Source organism: Indicator indicator, chromosome 7 (assembly GCF_027791375.1).
Source record: "Indicator indicator isolate 239-I01 chromosome 7, UM_Iind_1.1, whole genome shotgun sequence".
In the NCBI taxonomy this organism is placed as follows: Eukaryota; Metazoa; Chordata; class Aves; order Piciformes; family Indicatoridae; genus Indicator; species Indicator indicator.
This window is the reverse complement of record NC_072016.1, coordinates 28915615-28935730: the sequence shown is the minus strand read 5'-3', so window position 1 is coordinate 28935730 and position 20116 is coordinate 28915615. Positions and strand designations below refer to the sequence as shown.

Here is a 20116-nt window from a genome sequence, read left to right as displayed (position 1 = left end):
CAGGTGCCTATACAGGGGTCTTTTGAGCCTATAAGCAATGCAACCTATCATGTTTTCTATTTAAAAAATGAACCATTTGTTTACGCGATTTATTCATTTTCTACTATAGAAACACTCTTGTGCTTCTCCACTAGATTCTCCCTCACTGACCAAAAGTAAGGCAGCAGTGCAGCTAGGGCCTTCAAACTGGATGAGAGGAGACAATTTATAGGTTTCAGTTCTGTATCTATGTGCTCATGTGACCATCCATTTCACAACAACGTGGTACTGCTGACTTGCATTCAGCTTATGATCCATCTTCAACCCTAGTTTATTCTTGGGAACTGGTACAGTTTCAAATTTCTGAACAGGTAAGGGGTCTGTTTATGGAAATCAGCATAGTGACTCAGCCTAAAAGCAGAAATTAGACAAAATGCATGGGAGAACATCCCGTGACACAGCTTGTTCAAGTGATTCCCAGATGCGGACAATTTTCAGCATTCACATGGACAAAGTTTGCAGACAGAAGAAAGGAGAAAGTGTATCATTAGCAATGCACTCTATTACAGACATGAGCCTTGCATTAAGCTTGGATCCAACCAACACCATAAGCTTACCATATGCTTAAACTGTCCTGCTCTCACTCCAGGTCAATTTCTTAGAGACTAGAAAGTCTCCACTCTATTCAGATAGCTGTTTTGGGCCAGAGCAAAGGTCTATCTATTCCACTGTCTGCCTCCAACAGCAGATCTAACTCCAGCTCAGGAAAAGAGTACAAGAACACGAAAAGCACAAAGTTTCTCCTTCAAGCACTCCTTAGCCTGTGATCAATTAGCCTGACAACTCGAAGTTGCAAATTAGTAGAAATTATGAAAAGAACACAATTAGAAGAACAGTGGGACCTATAACATAAGGGAAAACCCCACTCGTTCTATAAGGTTTTGTGAAGAAGTTGGTGTTGTCCCATGCTACAGTGTATATCTGGACTCATGATGGGACTCCAAAAATTTCATCAGCTCCTCCTGCACAGCCTTATCACCTCCTGACCATCCACTGACCCAAAAATTCCCTGGCAAACTTCCTGTTCACTATGTGTTTGAACAGATAACAGACATTTTAGTTGTTATGCTTTTTGCCAATTGTCCCCCACACTCCTTCAGCCAGTTTTATCATGTTTGTACATTTAACTTGCCAGAATTATCATCTTTTTTGTTTTCTTCCTTTGGACACAACTTCAGCTTTCTGAAGGATGCCTTCTTGCTCCCACAATCTCACTTACCCTGTCAGTGATGGCTTCTTTTCACTCTTAAGTTTTCCTTGATGCACAGCAATTTTCTTTGCATTTCCAGGTGATTTATGCAAGCAATATCCAGATACTGCCTGCAAAGAGTTAGGTCTTCCATCTCTCTTATTTTCAACAAGCTTCCTGATCTGTGTCTAGTTTTCCATTTTGAAGCTGAGCAAAATGGTAAAGAACAATGCTAAAGAACCAGTTTGTCTTACTCCTGTGAGGATGCTGAATCTAAGCACATTAAGATCCTTATTTCAGAGTAGATCTTCATCTGTTACTGTCTATATTATATCCTCTAAACCACTAAGAATTAAAGTCAAGCATTTCCCTGAACCAGATGCTCCACAAAGCAGTCACTGAGATGTCTGAAAATGTACTCTGTCACATCTGGATGGAATTTTTGACTCTTCTAGACTGAATAACTGAAGTCATCCATACCTACTTACTTCCTCCCTTTACTCAACTGTTGTGTTGTCATCATGGCCCACTAGTCAGCTAGTCAGAGACAATATCATACGTTCTTCCCACTTAAGTTTAGGACCTGCACAGATGTGAAGTATGAATTGTTCATTGATGAGATTACTTTGTTAAGCAGTTCAGCTCGAAGGTATCTTTAATGTGCAGAACTACTGCTGATCAGCAAAGCTCACAAATGTATGATGCAGAGCAATGTCCTATTGATTGTCATCTTTCCAAGTTTATCATATTTGCGTTGTTAGGATCTGCATGAACAATGAGACATACCAGTTCCTCTACATCATTTCTTAACATCAAGCACTCCCACGCCTGAGTATCTTGTTTAAGCAGGCTCTCAGTTCTGCTGTTCCCTGTTTCCTCTTCTACTACGTTTGACCTTAACACCAACGGAAGGGCTGAGAACCAACAGCACTCAAGGCATGATATGGCAGGGTGGCTGCTGGCAGGGGATTATCAGTATTAGGCCCTTGACTTGATTCAATTTTCCTCTGAGTGTGAGGAACTTGATTTCACTGCTTCAAAAGGCATGCTGCACAGTTCATTTATTTACTCAGGCATTTCCTGAGTGATCTATACTGTAGAATGGCCTTTTGTTTTTCTTTTTGTTCTGGGCAGAGTTATTTTTAAGTAGTCTTTTCTCCCCTCTCCCTCCACCCCCAAGGGTATCAGCTGGCCAGCACCAGCTTCATAAGAGAAAGAAACTTGATTTTGCAGTGAGGAAAACTTGGACTGTAGAAATTGAGGAAAAATTTCTTCTTACAAAGGTCAAAACTCTTACAAGGTTCTATCCTTGTGTTTAAGGTAGAACAAGATATTTGAAATTAAGTCAGCTAGGAAGTTGGGACCTTTGGAGTACCACAGTATGTTACATCAACTTGATTATCTGTATTTTATAGTGGTGTACCTCAATCCAAGTGCTTTAGCAAGAAAGTAACACAAAACTGGAGCAACACAGTGACCATCTTGATCAAGAAGAAACTTCTATTTGGCTACCCTATTATAGATTGAAATAAAATTTATAATCACTATGAGAAATGTCAAAGCACTTATTAAACATAGTCTGTACTTTATAAACTGTTCCCACAGAAGATACTGAAGGTCAGTCTAGAGGTAACTGACCTAACAATCACACTTCTGGTTTTTGTTTTGTTCAATGTTGAATAAACAATTTTTAAAATTCCCAGATATGAATTACATCTTTCATGGAGCAGGGAAAGGAAAGCAGGGCTTGCAGTCTCAGTGACACAGTGGAGCTTTTAGCAAGGAAGGTTCCAATTAATAGTGCTCCTTACATCTTGTCTCTGTTAGAAACCTACGAGATGACAGCAGCAAGCAGGGCAAGAAGAGAGATGGTCCCTGTGTGAGACAGAAGCCTCTGAGTTCTGCCGTTGAGTTCTCGAGCATATGGTAGAGAGTGGCTAGAGAGAAGTTCCTCACGCCCCTGTATTGGCGTGGTCAGAGCTGCACTGAATGCTACGAACCGCTGCAGCCTGGAAGCTTGAGCCTTTTTTTTCCTTCTTCCCTCTAAAAAGTTTTCAGGAAGTCTGGGGGAGGGGCAAGGCTGTTTCTTTTTTGTTATAATGGGCCCCTCTGTGGAGATGGAAGAGAAGAGATCTGTGTGCCTGTGGTGCGCACGCTTCCCCGTGATTCCCAGGGCAGCTTCCCAAGACTCCTAAAAAGCGCTGGGCCCCTGCAGTGCGGGGCAAAGGGGAGGGGGCTGCTCCAGGATGGAGTTGATGGTGCTGCTCAATGCTCTGGTTACTCGCCTGCTCTTTGTGTTGCACTCTGTCATCGGGGTCTGGAGAGTAACTGCAGTGAAGAAAGAATCCAAGTACTGGCTGCTAGCACTGCTCAATCTTCTCCTGTTCCTGGAGACAGGGCTCACCCTCAAGTTTAAGCAAGGCAGAGGCTACAAATGGTGAGCATATCCCAGCGGCTCCAACGGAGCCCCTCTTGCTTCTTTGCATGTACTTTCCTGCATCTGTGGGGCTGCCTGTTGCGGCTGCTGCTCTGGCTTTGTTTCTTCCAAGCGAGTCTTCTCCACTGCTGCACCTGGGGGTGAAGGGTGGCAAACTGGTGAAGCCCAAACTAACACAATGCCAAATCCAGAGGGCTTTCAGGAGGGGTATTTTTGCCGCAGATTATTTGGAAAGGACTCTTTTAACAGTTCTCTGTGTGTATCCATAACAACAGCTGAAAAATGTGGGAAAGTAGCAAGCGGTACATGCTCTTCGAGCTGCTGATCCTGTGGGGCTGGGGAAGTGGGGGGCATGCACTCCCTCAGTGCCACCACTGGGCACCTCCTAAGCAACAACGTGTCAGGGACTATACGTGTGACGTACAGAAGAGTGCTGGGGTCCCACGCAGGCTGTTCTATGCAGATGCCCTGCACCTCCTATCCCATCCTGCCAAGCTCTGGTTTGCACCTTTTCCCCTGGGACAGCATTCCCTGTCCCTGCCACTTGCAGGACTGCTAATGCCACATTAGTGTGTGAACCAAAACTCAGTGACAAATAAAAGATGAGCAGTCACTACTACTGCAATACAGCAAGAATGGCTTAAGTATTTGGATTTGAGAGGCTATTCCAAAGGACAATTTTCATGCATGAAAGGCTGCCTGAGACATGAACAAAAAAGTTAGTCATAGCAGTTTGCCCAAGCCCATGGGTTTTTACATGCATCTAAAGAATTACTGCAGGCATCTACAGCTCATCAGTGCTCAGTGAGCCAGAACAAATGCTCTGTAAAAAAGAAGTGGTCATGAAATTAATTGTTAAGATTTCACTAGGATCTTTTATTTTTTAAAAACTCAAACTATGGGCAGGCCCTAAGCAGAAAAAAAAAAAAAAAAAAAGCCATCTCTGGACTGCTTGGAATGATCTTAAATTCCTGCCCCTTGCAACCTGTGAAACTCATTATAATAGAAGTAGCGTTGTGTGACAATTCACACAAGTGTTCCATGCTCTAAATTTGAATGTAATAAAAGCAGCAATAAAGTCTGGGACAGAGGAAAATGTAACAACAGCAAAGCTCCAAATGCAAAGTTGTGAGACAGAGGCAGTGAGCAGACCCAGTTCACTGGGGAGAGAAGGCAAAGTCTACATGAAGTAACACTTGCTATGGCAGCTTTTGGAAAATCCAAGTAAAAATAGATACAGAAAGCAGATGCATTTTAGATTAATACATGTGCTAGAAGACTGAGATAGTTTTAGCTAGAAGGAAATTTTGAAAATGGCTGTGGTCCAGCACTTTAAGTAGCACAGTACAGAACATTTATAAGTAAGAATTGTAGACAAATGACCAGCATCTCCTTGCATCAGGATAACTTTCTGCTTTGGTGGAAAACATGTTCAGAACTGGTGCTGTTACTTACAAAAACATGTCCACAGACAATCACTGATCCAAGGAACACACAAACTGTGCCACTGGTCTCTCCTGCCCCCCAAAGCCTCTATTTCTCCATTCATTATTGGCAGAAGAATGTTACTTATTACAGCAGCACCAAAAAAAAAAAAAAAAAATTAAATGGCACATGTGAGAAAAAGTACCATTTGTTGGCCTGGCCATGTGCTATTTCCTCTAGAATGCTCCTTCTGAAAGAAAGGTAGGGTTAAAACCTTTAAAAGTCTCCTGGCCTGATCTGGTGTCATTAGCTCAGTATTGCTAACCTGCCAGCTGGATGGGTTTTTCATGTGCTCAAGTCCTACAGGAAGTACTGTAAAATCTCTTAGCTCTCCCATTCAAATAAGAGGTGTGTTCACTCCCAAAATAACCAGGCTGAAACCTCACAGAACACCCCAAAACCCCCCAAACCAATGACAAAACCCAAGAAAACCCAAACCTTTTATTTAGAGGAGATTATCTGAAACAACTCACTGCAGCTCAGCAATCCAGACATTTTCCTGAGCAGTGGGGCTTAATCTCCACTGGAAAAGTAATGATTTAAAAAATAAAGCTACATTCAGTATAGGAACAAATAATAATTGCAACAGTGTTTGACCAAAATATTTCTGCAGATACTTACTTAAAAGTAATCTAAATTCACTGCTGAATGTGCTAGTAACAGGATAGAAGGAACCAAGCAAGTATGCTGTGTTTGACTCCACTGCCCTGTCCTGGACCAGTACACATATGTGATGCAAAGGCTGCTGTGCATCGCAGCAGCATCACAGCAATGCTAACTCCATACTACAGCAGAATTAAATGGAGCGTTAGTAGCATCAGACCTCATTCCTATTCAAAACATGTAGAAATTGCCAAAAAACCCACCCCAAAAATGGCATGTGTTTAATAAGAAAACATCAGCAACCCTCACTAGAATTGGTGCTTGCAGAAGGAGTAATGAATCCTCTCTAGTACTTCTGAATAAACTCAGCTCAAGAAGCTGATGATAATAAAGCTTCACCATCATAAGTTATGTAGACTAGCCGGGAGAGAAGAACTTTGAGATAGAAATGCTGAAGAGTTATACAATTGTCAATACAAATGGGAAAACAAGGTCAAGACCCATTTTCATAAACCATTTCAGCCTTCATTGAAAGACCTCTTACTGAAGAAATGCATGTTTCAGGCAGAATGATGCTATTTCTACTTTTCCTGTGACAGTGCACAGAATTCTGATCAACAGCCTTTACCCCAGCATCATTCAGTGAAATGACTAGATGTATTAATTCACCCTTCATGAAATCAGAACGAACATGTTAGCTAGAGGCTTTTTGTCTTATTTAAAGCACAGAGAATGCTGTCATGGAAATATAAACAGGGAAGTGCATTTGGTTAGTTCTTAAAAAGATATTTTAAATAAACTTCCATATATGATCTGAGATGGGCATACAAATAATCCTAAGATTCATAATACTGACAGCATGAGGAATTCAGCAAGAACAGCAACTCTTATTTGCAGTTACCCTATTTCTTATATCTCATATGGTAGGAGGCAAAAGATGCTTTTCAATGCAGATAATGACAGGCTATGTGGTATTTACAATGTGACATAACACCAAGCTAACTTTTTGTTTCCTTCACAGGTTTTCACCAGCAATATTTTTATATCTGATTTGCACAGTACCATCACTATGGCTACTAGAAATTCATCATGGGACTCAGGTATTTATTATACAACAAGAGGGACTAATTTGAATTGATGCATTATTTGATGGGTTGGAGTTGGGCATACAGACAGAAGTCTGCCAGGTCTTGTTCCAATTTTGTGTCTTATACTGGTGGGTTTCCCAATCCAGTTACAGCTCTACTATAACCACTGTGAATTCCTAAATATCAAATAATGAGCCTTGTTCCAAGCTAAAAATGAGAGCATTTGTTTGTATTTGTCTGGGGAACTGAGGACTAGAAGTATGAAAAACAGTCTTTCACCCCCAGGTTACAAGCTTGAATCTTTCTCAGGATGGTGATAATTTCATTGCTTTAAAGCCCTTTGTAAAATAAAATATGAGTTTCACAGTTCTTACAGGCAGATATCACAAGTCCAAGCATGCCAGAATTGAGAGAGGTATCATTGAAAGGGGTCTTAAACCCAAATTACTGCATGTTTGCTGCAATCTAGGAGAATAGGCACAGATTGCTACCACAGATAGCTGACATGATAATTTGTCTGTCAGTGTTTATATCCTTCCTTTGTTTGTGCTCTGTTGTAATCTGGGAAAGGATGTCTGGGTTCTAATTCAGGACTAAAACAGACGGTAGAATATTTTAAAGGCAATTATTCTTTTGGCAGTCTGGGCTAGGGCAGAGCCACTTACAACAGCTGCCCATGCTGAGTGAACAACTTCTTCATGCGGGCTGCTTTCAATTCCCCAGAGGACTACCACATAGTGAAAAGGGGATTTTCATCCAGTAATTGCACATATGCAGTATCTAACATACACAGAAGAAAAGAGCCTGATAGGAACACAAGTAAAAGATAACAGAAGAAAATACATAAATTAGACTAAGAAGACATAGTGTCTCATTTTCTCCTTTGAAACATTGTTAGAGCCCACAGAAGCATAATCAAATATTCAAAATTGTGTTTACACTGAAAATGCCTGAGGCATTTTCTAAATACAGCAGCAGGAATTTATTGTCATCTTGTTTTGCCAAATCTCCTTAAACAGTCACAGACAGGTAATGTGGATATTGAGAACATTTGTCATAGTTAAATCTAGTCCAAGAAACAAGCTAATTCTGTAGTCAAAGGCAGCAGTTTATTTCCCAAAATGATGTTAGAACATGGCATACTTTGTTCTTATTGATACACTGCTACTGTGAATTAAAGAGGAAGTATATCAAGTTAACAGCTTAGTTTATACCTGGAAAGATACAAGAGAGTTCTGGAAACACACGATCTAATAGATTCAAAAACAATACCTCCAGAAGAGGAGCAGCCTTCCTAACAATTACTCTCAAACACAGCACCCAGGCTAGTACTACTTCTCATAGTAAAGTATTCCTGGGATTTTCCTTATTAAACTACTAAGAGAATGGGTAATTATGCAGTTGCTAGATCCATACATCTAATATATACAGCATAAAACCAGTTTGTGGTCTTTAAGGCAGTGGAACCTTGATCTCATGTTGAATCTTTAACAGGAAACACCCAAGTGTTTGTGTTGGTGCTGTTATTTAAGGCATGTCTTCCTAAAGACAGAGGCCAATCTGCCTTGAGTACTACAGAGATGGACATAAGTAATGCTGTTCATATATCAAAATTGAAATACTGGCTGCACAGAAACTACCACTTTACAGAAAAGAATTTACAATGAAATACATGTTTAGGAGAGACTATAAAGTAAATTGAACTGTACTGAGTGAAAAAATTGCTGTTTACAAAATAGAGTGGCAAGAAAATTAAACCATTTAATCCATTAAACCCCTCAAACATTCTTTCTTAAGATTGTATAAGATTTCAGATAAACAAATACTTGTTACTTTTTCAAATGTCCAGTGCATCACTGCCACAGAAAGCAAAAATTGACCTCCTTTTGCAGGGCCTACCTGGCTACCAGTGCTGTGTCTGTTGTAGGCTGCCCAGACAGTAAAAATACACTTGGCAAACCTTGTAATTATTTTTAACCACCTTAACTTGAACATCTTAAGAAAACAGTGACTATTACTGCCCATTCCCTCAGCCTCATTCTGAGGTGGGATTCTCTGAATAACTAAAATTCTAGTGTATCACTCTCCTAAAAATGATCGTACATCTTTAACCATTTCTCCCCTCCCATATCCATTATCATCTTCAGTTTGGAAGGCAGCTTAAGCAATCTTTTCTCCCTGCTTTACATTTCAGCTTTCCTGTATGAGCAAAATGAAGCAGTCATGGGTGCTTTGAATTTTTGACATCACATATGTTGCCATAGTGATGGCCACACTCTTTCTGGCAAATTGAGGAGACCAAGCAGGGTACCTGTTGCTTGACAGAGGGCCTGCTCCAGAGAAGGGCTGGCCTCTTCCACAGTGTACTCAGACTGCCAGTCTCTGTGTACATTAACAGGATTAGGAGTACTCTCCCCTGCTATTCAAGTGTCAATTTTACCATCTCAATGCTGAACCCATTACAAGGGGTTACAGATAATGTAGTTTTTATTAGGGACCAACAGATCATGAATAACACGCAAAGATAAATTTGCTGAATGAGTTCAGTGTTTTAAGGGTTCCCCATGCACCTAGAGTGAGCTCTCTGGAGGCCACATGCTGGGAAACTATCATGTCATGCAACGGCATTTCTGCTTTGATTAGATGTTTTATAAATCAAAGCGACATAAGCGTCATTTCCAAAGAAACACAGGAAGAAGATCAAGCTAGAACTTATGCAAAATGTGTACAATTTCTTCCTGTTTTCATTTTATAAAAAGGCATTTTTTTGTTTAGCTGTGTTCACTGCCTTGATACCTAGGAGCAACTGGGCTCCAGCAGTAAAGACCTAAACCATATTTATCAACTGCCTGTGAAACTTAGTATTCACTTTCTCCTTGTCACATTCCATTAAGTTGCTGCACATAGATAATTGGCTAAGTAAATATGCCTAGCACCAACAGTCCTATTTACATGCATATACATGATGAAAATAAAGGCTCTTCTCCAAACTTTGAAGTGAATCACTACTGCAATCACCATTCAATCAATATTCAGAGAGAAACAAACCAAACCCAGATCTCAACATACTTAAAATAAAAATCAAAGGCTACTTAAATGCCTGACTTTATAGACAAAGTTTTACATTTCCTGCCTGCATGCAGTAGTGAACAGATATGGACCTGGCCCTGAGAAGTGCCTTTCAGGCAGTTTGTGAAGTGCATGCCTCCACCTCTACAGCAGATCAGCTGCTTTGGTGCCATCATGAGAGCTACCTGCTCTTGGTTGTTAGCATGGGGACAGCAATGGCATCTGCTAAGCAGCACCCACACACCTTGCTACTCACACTGCATAGCTGCTACGGGCTCCCATTTCACCCCTGTCCTTCAGCCACCTGATTTATTTGCAGGGTGTTCTCTCAGTAATATCCACCATCCTTGCACATACAGCAAGTGCAACAGGCTGCCTTACCTGTGTCCTGCTGCAAATTAATCTCTAAGAAATAGGATTTAAAAAACAAGCAAAAAAATCCTCAAACTCTGATGTGAAGTTTAGTGCAAGTTCATATGGCTCCCTTCCTCTTACTTCTGTCAGACAGAAGGGGGCAGAGGAGCAAGCTCAGATGCAGACTTCATGACAAACCACAGGCTGTCAAAGTGGATTAGCCTTCCAGCACAGGTTACTAATCCATTTGGCCCTATCCAGGCTGCCTGTTACAAGGTAGACATTCACTTCTTAGTATTCTGGGGTGGTTACACCAGTTACCTAATATTTTTAGGTCATGGTCTTCCCAGCCAACTGTGTCACACTGCCTGTGGGGGGTATTCAGAAAGACTGATTTTGACCTTGGGGGCTGCAGGCTTTAGATTTTCTCTACAAGCAACAGATAAAAAAGTTTCTCCAGGGCACCAGTGAAGTTTAATTTCTGAAACATCCTCTGAAAGCTGTTCTGTGCTTCTCCTTTGTTTGAAGTGCTAACCTAGAGAGATAAGCCCCAGAAGGCTGCAGCCATGCAGAGTACCAACCTCTCTACCTCATTATTTCCATGTCCAGAACTTAAAACTTCCCTTTTCCAAATGGAAATACCATCTTCCCCACATGTGCACGTTACACTCTCACACCCATTGTCCAAATAAGGCAAGCATTCTGTCTAATAACCTTTACCACCAATTATAAAAGCAACAAGCAGTGGCTTTTCCCCCTAGATTATTCAGGCCATAGGAAGTTGCTCCATTTATCTATGACAAGGTCAGGCAAGAGGCAGCCTTCACCCAGCTACAGAGCAACATTATCAGAGACCAAGAAAAGTATCAGCAGAATCTGAAATTTCCCAGAATGTGACATTTGCTGGAATACATTGCCTTTATATTGGCAGGCATTATGCTGAAAACAGCTACTCAGTATGCACTAGAGTACATTCTGGTTGTTGCAGAAAATCACTCCCTGTGCAATAAAATGGTGGGGGGCCCAGTGGAGAAATGCAAATAACTTGGTGTTCTCTGGCACAAACAGGAGAGGATAAAAGTCTTTAAGAACAGCATAGTTTGGTTTTCTAATTATCCTTTTTGTAGTTTATTTATTACAATGAAGAGAGATGCTAAGGGATTGTTATGAAGATAGATTTTTTTTTTAGAGCCATAGCCTGGTTTCTCTGGAGCCACCCTTGGGTGTGAAGGCAGACAGAAGAACAGTGCAGTGCTGCAGACCTCAGATAGGACATGGTCCCACTGCTGGTTTACTGCAGTTGAAGTAAGAGCATGTTTTAGCCAACATTAGAGTTCCCAGAGCACCAAGTACTTGGAGGAAGTAAAAATACCAGGATTTTTTCTACTCTGCAGGGGCAAGCAACAACAGGACCATTTTTCTTAATTATTGCTCAATCTCACCTCTCACATTATGAATTTCCTTGCAGAATAAGGCACAGCTGGGGGTTAAGGGGAGTGGCACAGCAGAGAATACAGCCAAAATGTCCTACCCCAACTCTATTCATTTCTGCCTTGAGGGAAGTCATAGAGAAGACAATGGCACTTGTAGAGAACTTTTTATCACAGAATCACAGAAATATTCAGGTTGGAAAAGACCCTCAGGATCACCAAGTCCAAGTGATAACCCTACTCTGCAAAGTTCACCCCTAAACTTCACCCCTAAACCATATCCCCAAGCACCACGTCTAAACGACCTTTGAACACATCCAAGGTTGGTGACCCAACCACTTCCCTGGGCAGCACATTCCAATGCCTGACCCCTCTTTCTATGATTTTTTTCCTAATGTCCAGTCTAAACGTACCCAGTGGTAGCTTTAGGCCATTCCCTCTTGTTCTATCACTAATTATCTGTGAGAAGAGACCAGCATCAGCCTCTCCACAATGTCCTTTCACGTGGTTGTACAGAGAGATGAGGTCCCCCCTCAGCCTCCTCTTTTCCAAACTAAACAGTCCCAGCTCCTTCAGTTGCTCCTCTTAAGACTTATTTTCCAGGCCCTTCACCAGCTTCATTGCCCTCCTCTTCACTCACTCCAGCACCTCCACATCTCTGCTGTATTGAGGTGCTCAAAATTGGACACAATACTCGAGGTGTGGCCTCACCAGAGTGGAGTACAAGGGGACAATCATCTCTCTACTACTGGACACGTCATTTTTCATACAAGCCAGGATGCCATTGGCTTTCTTGGCCACCTGGGCACACTGCTTGCTCATACTCAGTTGCTTGTTGATTAGAACCCCCAGGTCCCTTTCTGCCAGACAGCTTTCCAGCCAGACTTCCCCAAGCCTGTAGTATTGCTTGGGATTTTTGTGACCCAAGTGCAGGACCTGGCATTTGGCCTTGTTGAAGCTCATCCCATTAACATTGGCCCGTCAATTCAATCTCTGAACTCTGTTGTTGAGCCAGTTTGCAATCCACCTCACTGACCAGCCATCTATGCCACATCTCCTGAGCTTTTTTCAGGATCTCCCCTTGGTAAATCCATGTTGGCTACTCCTGATAACTTTCTTGTCTTCCATAGGGTTAGAAATGACTTCCAGGGATGGAGGTGAGGCTAACTGGTCTTCCTGCCTTTTCTGAAGACTGGAATGACATTTGCTTTCTTCCAGTCATCAGGCACCTCTCCTGTTCTCGATGACTTTTCAAAGATGATGGAGAGAGGTTCAGCAACAGTATCAGCCAGCTCTCTCAGCACTCGTGGATGCATCTCATTGAGACCCATGGATTTGTGTGTCTTGAGATGGTATAAGAGATCTCTAACCTGGTCCTGACTGACCAGTGGAATGTCCACATCTTTCCAGTTCTGCTCCCTTGCTTCTAGAGACTGAGGTTCCTGGGGGCTGGTCTTAGGAGTAAAGACTGAGGCAAAGAAGGCATTCAGCAGCTCTGCCATTTCTGCATCATCAGTTACCATATCTCCCATATCATTCAGCAGTGGGCCCACCTTTTGCCTGCTCTTCCTTTTATCATTGGTGTATTTGAAAAAACTCTTCTTGTTCTCTTTCACCCCTCTGGCCAGATTCAGTTCCAGGAGGGCCTTGGCCTTCCTTGTTGCTTCTCTACATTTTCTGGCTATATCTCTATAATCCTCCCAATTAACTAGTCCTTTTTTCCACATATTGTAAACCTCCTTTTTATTTTTGAGTTTTACTAAGAGTTCCTTGCTTATCCATGCAGGTCTTCTGCTTGCCTTACTTGATTTTTTTTCAAGGGAATACATTACTCTTGAGCTTGGAGGAGATAATGTTTGAATATTGACCAGTTCTCTTGGGCCCCCCTTCCTTCCAGAGTCCTAGTCTACTGGATATTTCTAAGTAGAGTCTTGAAGAGGGGAAAGTTTGCCATCTTAAAGTCCAGGGTTGAAATTTTACTCATCACCCTGCTTCTTTGTCTGTTGATATTAAACTCTAACATGTCATGGTAACTGCAACAAAGATTGCCCCCAGCCTTGACATCTACAACCAGTTCTTCTTTGTTTGTTAATATCAGGTCCAGCATTGCAGTTCTCCTTGTTGGTTCTTCAACTACTTGCAGGAGAAAGTTGTCATCAGTGTACTGCAGGAACCTTTTGGACTGTTTGTGCTTGGCTGCGTGATCTCTCCAACTAATATCCAAGTGGTTGAAGTCACCCATGAGCACCAGGGCACTTGATCTTGAGGCTACTTCCAGCTGCCTGTAGAAGGCTTCGTCAGTAGCTTCTTCCTGGTTTGGTAGTCTGTAGTAAACACCCACAACTGTATCATCCATGTTTGTATGTCCCTTCAACCTTACCCATAAGCTTTCAACGCTTTTATCACCTCCCCCTGGGTTGAGCTCAACACATTCTAGTTGCTTGTTTACGTAGAGAGCAACTCCACCACCTCTTGAAGTATATCCAGCCATCCTGGCCTCCTATATCCTTCAGGGTGGCCTGCCTAGGGACTTTGTCAGTCTCCTGAACAGGCCAAAGTTTGCCCTCTGGAAGTTCAAGGTGGCAGTTTTACTAACCCCTCTCCTTGTTTCCCCAGGGACAGAGAACTCAATCATCTCATGATTGCTGAAACCTAGATGCTCTCCAACCTTTACTTCCCCCACAAGTTCTTTCCTGTTCACATGAAGCAGGTCAAGGAGGGCACCTTCCCTTGTTGGCTCCCTCAACAGTTGTGTCAGGACGTTATCCTCCACACACTCCAGGAACCTCCAGGACTGTTGTATCCTCCTGCTGTATTGTATTCCCAGCAGTTATCCGGGAAGTTGAAGTCACCCATGAGAACAAGGGGAAGTGATTGTGAAATCTCTCTCAACTGCTTATAAAAAATTTCATCTACATCTTCATCCTAGTTGGGTGGTCTATAACAGATTCCCACCACAATATCACTCTTGCTACCCATTATGGATAGTAGAGATGAGAAACAGATATTTTGAAAGCAAGTTTGAGTACAGAGGTTGACCATGACAAATCTTACTGTTTTAGCCAGAGAGAGACTGTGTAGGAAACCCAGTAGCCTGTTTAGACTGCTGCAAGGAGATCACATTCAAAGAATGTGGTCTTAACAGCACCAAGATGTCACATGTTCCATCAGCCTCTGAATTTACATCTTTTTCTATATTACAATCATACACTTTCTCAGGGACCTACCAACACATCCCTCCTGTCCTCACGAGAGGAATTTCTTCCCTGTGAACAAGAGGGGAATTACATTCAGAGTGAGCATGTACCTTTGTAAATAAATGAACCTTCTGCAGTTCAGCCAAACAGGACTCTTTCAGCCGCAGAGTGTGGCTGCTCCCTGTATGGAATGTTTATGTATGTCTGATGTTTTTGTTCACAACAGTACTGTGGTAATGAGCCCGAAGCAGTTCAGGTGAATGTTAGCAACCAAGACTTCAATCAGTCCAGAGACAGCACTCATGGAAGTGAGGGAATCATTCAGACGGTAGGACACGTTTTCTTATTCTTAGGAGAGTTCTTATGCTATTAAACAATTAGAAAAAACTGTTATGTCTCTTTGGGCAAGCTCCTCACACAGTGAGTAAAACTAAAACAAGGGGGGGAAAAAAGAGAATAGTTTCAGACAACCATATTGTGAAAATGGCCTACAGTGTTCTGCATACCAACTAGTTTTGGTAGGACAAGTGTCTGTGTGAAGAGGAAACTCCTCTACCATTCTCTTCCAAATCTCAGTAGCAGAACTGACAAAGTTTATCTGGGTGATGGCTCCGCAAAGGATTACACTCAGCTGAAAAATGATACCAGGAGGAGTATAGAGAGACAGCCTTGCTTCGCATTACCCAAAGTTTCTATTAATGTGCCTTTTCCAAATTATGCCTGCAACATAGAGATGATTTGCTCTGATATAATGTGAAGGAGAACAAAAGCAAGCTTGAGAATTAATACAGTGTGTGAAAGTAGCTGTGATGTCAGTCTCCTCAAGTTACAGTGTATTACTGTTGTTGACTTTTAAACAGGCTAAAGTCTTTGTGAATCAGCTTTCCACAATCTGTGAGACTGTTTGGACACTGGCCCTTCACCAAACTTTTCTACTGCTGCTAGTAGTTGGGAGATGGCTTCTCCCCATTGGAGTTGAAATCACCCGGGATCAGTTGTCTCAGCTGCTTCTCATGTTTGTGGGAACAGCTGCAGATATACTTGAATTTGCTAGTGAAACCTTGGACATTCAAGAAGTTCGGTAAGGACTAATTGCTAACAGAAATAATTTGCATAATGCAAGATATTTATTTTGCTCAGATTAATGAATTGGTTTTGATTGGCAAGGAAGCAACTAGAGTTTGCTTTAGTGATTCATTTTCCAAATTGCCTCTTTGGTTATCTCATATGTACTTTCTTCATGATAGAATGACAAAGTGTTCAAAGATAAGAGGGAAGGGAAAGGCATAAAATAGTGTGAATTTTCGACATTGTGATCTCTCCCAGAGAAAGCAAGCTCATCTCCCTCTCACAGCACTGAGAGATGAGCTGTGAACATCTATCATAAAGAAAAATAGTGTCACAGAAGAGGTTCACCCTCTCTTACAGATGTACTATTTTTTTTTTTTTTTAAGTACCTAAGAAAACGTTTTACAGCAGGAAAAGAGGTTCTTCCCACTTGGCAGAGAAGCTTCAGGCTTGCGAGGAATATGCAATCACCACAAAGTTAAAGATATCTCCTCTTTGACCCACATAGTCTACTTCCATATCCTTAGCATTAGATCATTAGCATCAGATATTTAGTGTAATTACACAGCTGGAACATGTAGCCTGAAGGGCAAACATTCCATCCCAAAAAGTGCCTCTCTTTTTCTTAGCCTTACATGTCAATCACTGTTTTCTTCAGCCACCTTTTAAATGGCATCCCAAATACTACAGGAAATATTTGTTACTACATGAGGAAACTGCATCTTCACTGTTACCACTTTTTTCCCCTCCCGCAGGAATAATTACACTCTCATAAATGCAATTCTTGCCGTATGGACCTGGAGTATGTTACAGTTTCCACTTGATCTTGCAGGTTAGTACTTGTGCACAGACAAAAAAAAAGGTGAACAAATGCTTTAAGTTTTTGCTGGCGTATCTCGTGGCTGTGCACACGCTACAGACTATACCAAGGACTCTGAGTGGAAAAAAATAATTTAACAAGCATGGCTTTTGAAGAAAGCCAATTTGGTTCATTTTGAGGAAACACTTGTTTGTGGCTAACCTCTGATTTCCCCAGTAAAACTCTCAGCTTCCAGGGGGAAAAAAAAAAAAGGAATTAAAATACTGTATTGGAGCACCTGCTTAGTGTCCTAAACTTCACTTTGAGCTCTCAAATTATATCTGGTGTCGGATTATATTTTGGCTCAAATCTGGGTAGGTTACTAGATCCTATGGAGAGAGGGGAATTTGCTAACCACAGGGAACTCCACAGTCAAAAGCACAGATGATGTTACCTACTTGCAGGGGGCCTAAAGGACCATGTAATGTTTGGACTGTACATCTTATTTTAATCTAAAAATTCCAGCATTCAGCCAACTTGGGCTTCTATTTATTCCTAGGCAGAAAGGCCTTCTCTGTGTCCAAGAAGAATAATGAAAATTGCTTCAATGGTCACCTGTTCCAACCATTTTAGCCTCCAGTCCCTACAAGTTTGCAAGTTAACTATACTAGTTCAAAGATCTGTTATTCTCATGATTGTCTTCTACAAAATTGATGGCCAGGTTGACACACTGGCTAGAATAATAAGATTTAAAAAAATAATTTAAAAAGTAGTAATGAAAAAAATTATTCCAGGAATTTTTCATTATCCTTTCATTAGCCAGGAATTTTTCATTTCTTCATGGACAGCATTAGGCTTTGTTTTCGATACTGAAGTTATGAAAATATTCAGCATCTCAGCCTCAGCAGCTCACCTCCTGAAAAAAACCTGATGTGATTACATTTCACATTGTATCAGCTGCAGTTCCTATTGCTGCTAACATATATTCTCCTAAAGATGCACAACACTCAGGTTTAAAAAACCAACCAACCAACCAAACAAAAAACCCCCAAACAACCAAAGCACCACACCACCAAAAAAACCAACCAAACAAAACCCCTAAGCAAACAAACCAAAACAAACAAATCCCTTACACATCACCACCATCCAAATAAATTCAAAGTGCTTAAAAAATTACAGCCTGAAATTATCTCTTGTACTGTGCTTTTTTTCTCTAGCTATTGATTTTCTGCTTATTCAATTAAACTTACCAGTTAAAAAATAAATTATTGAATCACATTGCCCTGAAATTTACTATGGGGCAGTGTATACAGTAGTCCTATGCAGTTGCATGGAGAGTACTTTTTATTCAAGCATCAGAATATTTACTGGCACTTCAAACATGATGTAAAATAGAAATTTTTAGGCATTTATTATTGGACTGCAGTAAAACAGTCAGGACTATTAAACAGCTGTAGCACAAAAACATATTAAAAAAATTAGCTGCTGCTGAAGCTTTGCCTATTGGATTCAGCAAATTTCTACATTCTACAACTCATTTTCCACTTGAGCTTCGTCTTTTCTTTTCCTCAGTGTTGACTCAAACAATAGAATTTCAGGAAGCTGCAATGTTTGACAGTTAGTGCATTGCAAGTAGCTATGTTTTTTAAACTAATGAATTGTGCTGCCAGAGAGACAGTTAAGCTGCATACATTTTCATAAGAGGCAGCTGTATTTACCACACACAACCCTTTCTAGGTCCATCTCTAGATGCCATGACGCAAAGGGCATTCTAGCCCACCACCACCTTTTCAGCCAATGGGAGCACATCTGTGCAAGTTCCAACAGTTGCATGTAAGGCAAAGAACAAGTCACTGTGGTTCAAGTCTATATGGCAAGCAACAATCACACAGCTTCTTTCTATCCATAATGTTCGATATTGCCCCATATTGGCATGACTTAATTTTACTATAATACATGAAAAAAGTAATGGTTATCTGGTGAATCTTTTAAAAGCAAGGACTTAGCCTGGAGTGAATTGAAGTTCTACAGCTCAGGCTGTTGCCATTCAGCATGATAGTTTTTTTCTTAAAAATACATATTAGCCTAGGTGTTGATCTAACCAAAGCTCCTGGGGAAGTTGTTACAGAAAGATTAGGTGATCTACTTCTGCTTTTTGGTTTAAACATGTATAAATTCTGATAGCTTTGTGGGATAGAAAAGGAGGAAGTGGCTTTGGTCCTGTTCAGCAGACCACCTAAGTGCCTGCTTAGAGTGTTTCACTCAAACAGATCCAAGAAATTGGATATGCTTTATGTTGAACCATTTACAGTTGAATGCATTTATAATCCAGGGTACCCTGGATTATAACTGCCCGTAAAACAAGCCTGACTCAGTTTTAGAAAGTAGTTTTAACATAACTGTGTTTTATTTCCAGTACAGCATATTGGCTGCAAACCAACTGCATCAACTAGGCGGATCCCCAGCCTGCTGCTGTGCAGGTACAGTGCAGAACTGTGGAACATCGGGGTCAGCCTTTTCATACAGGATGGCCCCTTCTTCATTGTGCGTTCAATCTTGATGGGCCACTTTGGAATATTTAATCAGATGCTGGTTTTTTTTACAGCTAAGAATATCTTAGTTGTGACTCTACAATTGTACCGTTTGGCAGTGATAACGTTAGACTTTCGTGCTACCATTCTGCAGAAGAGCAGGAAAGGAGAAGTCAGCTGTTGCCCATGCGAGCCTTATGAAGCTCATACTCATGCTGCTGCTGACCAAGATAATGAAATGAAAGAGTTTGTTGCTTTTCCTCAAAAAAAGGAAACCCAAGCTCCATCAGAAGATCAATGAACACAGTTACTGACCGGAAAGAGGCTGCATTTCCCAAAGCTTCTTCAGAAGAGTGTAGCCTATTTCTATGATCAAATGTATCTTGAGTGCCCAAGTCATCTCTTCCATCAAGATATGAACAATTTTGTCTAAACTGTAGGGGAAATTTCTGAAGCAAATCCATAGAAATGGGACCTTTTTTCATCCATTTGTATGGTGTGTTTTGACTAGTTTCCTATTATATTATCCGCAAGGATTTTGTAGCAATAGTTTGTAGTAACAAGAAAGGTTTGGCACACTTACGAAGCTGCTTGTTATCTCTGGTGGCACTTTGCTAACATATGTACTTGCATGTATTCAAAGAGAAGGATGATCCTATACATTATGGGAAGTAAAGAAGCATTTAGCTCTTCTTGAATGTTTGGGCTCTAAGTAGTGTGATGAATATGTTCACTGGGTATGGAAGCAGCTTCAATAGCAATGAGTGTGCAGACATGCAAGCGAATGGAGATGACAGATTTCTACTGTCATTGTGACATCTGCACAT

At 41.2% G+C, this 20116-nt stretch overlaps 1 protein-coding gene across 1 annotated transcript; it reads left to right on the top strand.

The window, feature by feature from the left end:
* The first annotated feature begins 3474 nt into the window (after positions 1-3474).
* Positions 3475-19590, top strand: TMEM26 (transmembrane protein 26). Its single transcript, XM_054382573.1, has 6 exons — positions 3475-3665; positions 6775-6853; positions 15118-15219; positions 15752-15972; positions 16715-16791; positions 19175-19590. Exons 1-6 carry the CDS (start codon positions 3475-3477, stop codon positions 19588-19590), a joined length of 1086 nt encoding a protein of 361 aa, XP_054238548.1.
* Positions 19591-20116: the final 526 nt, after the last annotated feature.

Excerpts from the sequence above, each read along its gene's own strand:
- TMEM26 (XM_054382573.1), top strand. The coding sequence starts at position 3,475 with ATGGAGTTGATGGTGCTGCTCAATGCTCTGGTTACTCGCCTGCTCTTT. Across the intron at positions 6,854-15,117 it reads AAATTCATCATGGGACTCAG|TACTGTGGTAATGAGCCCGA; the intron begins GTATTTATTATA and ends TGTTCACAACAG. Across the intron at positions 15,973-16,714 it reads TTGGACATTCAAGAAGTTCG|GAATAATTACACTCTCATAA; the intron begins GTAAGGACTAAT and ends CCCCTCCCGCAG.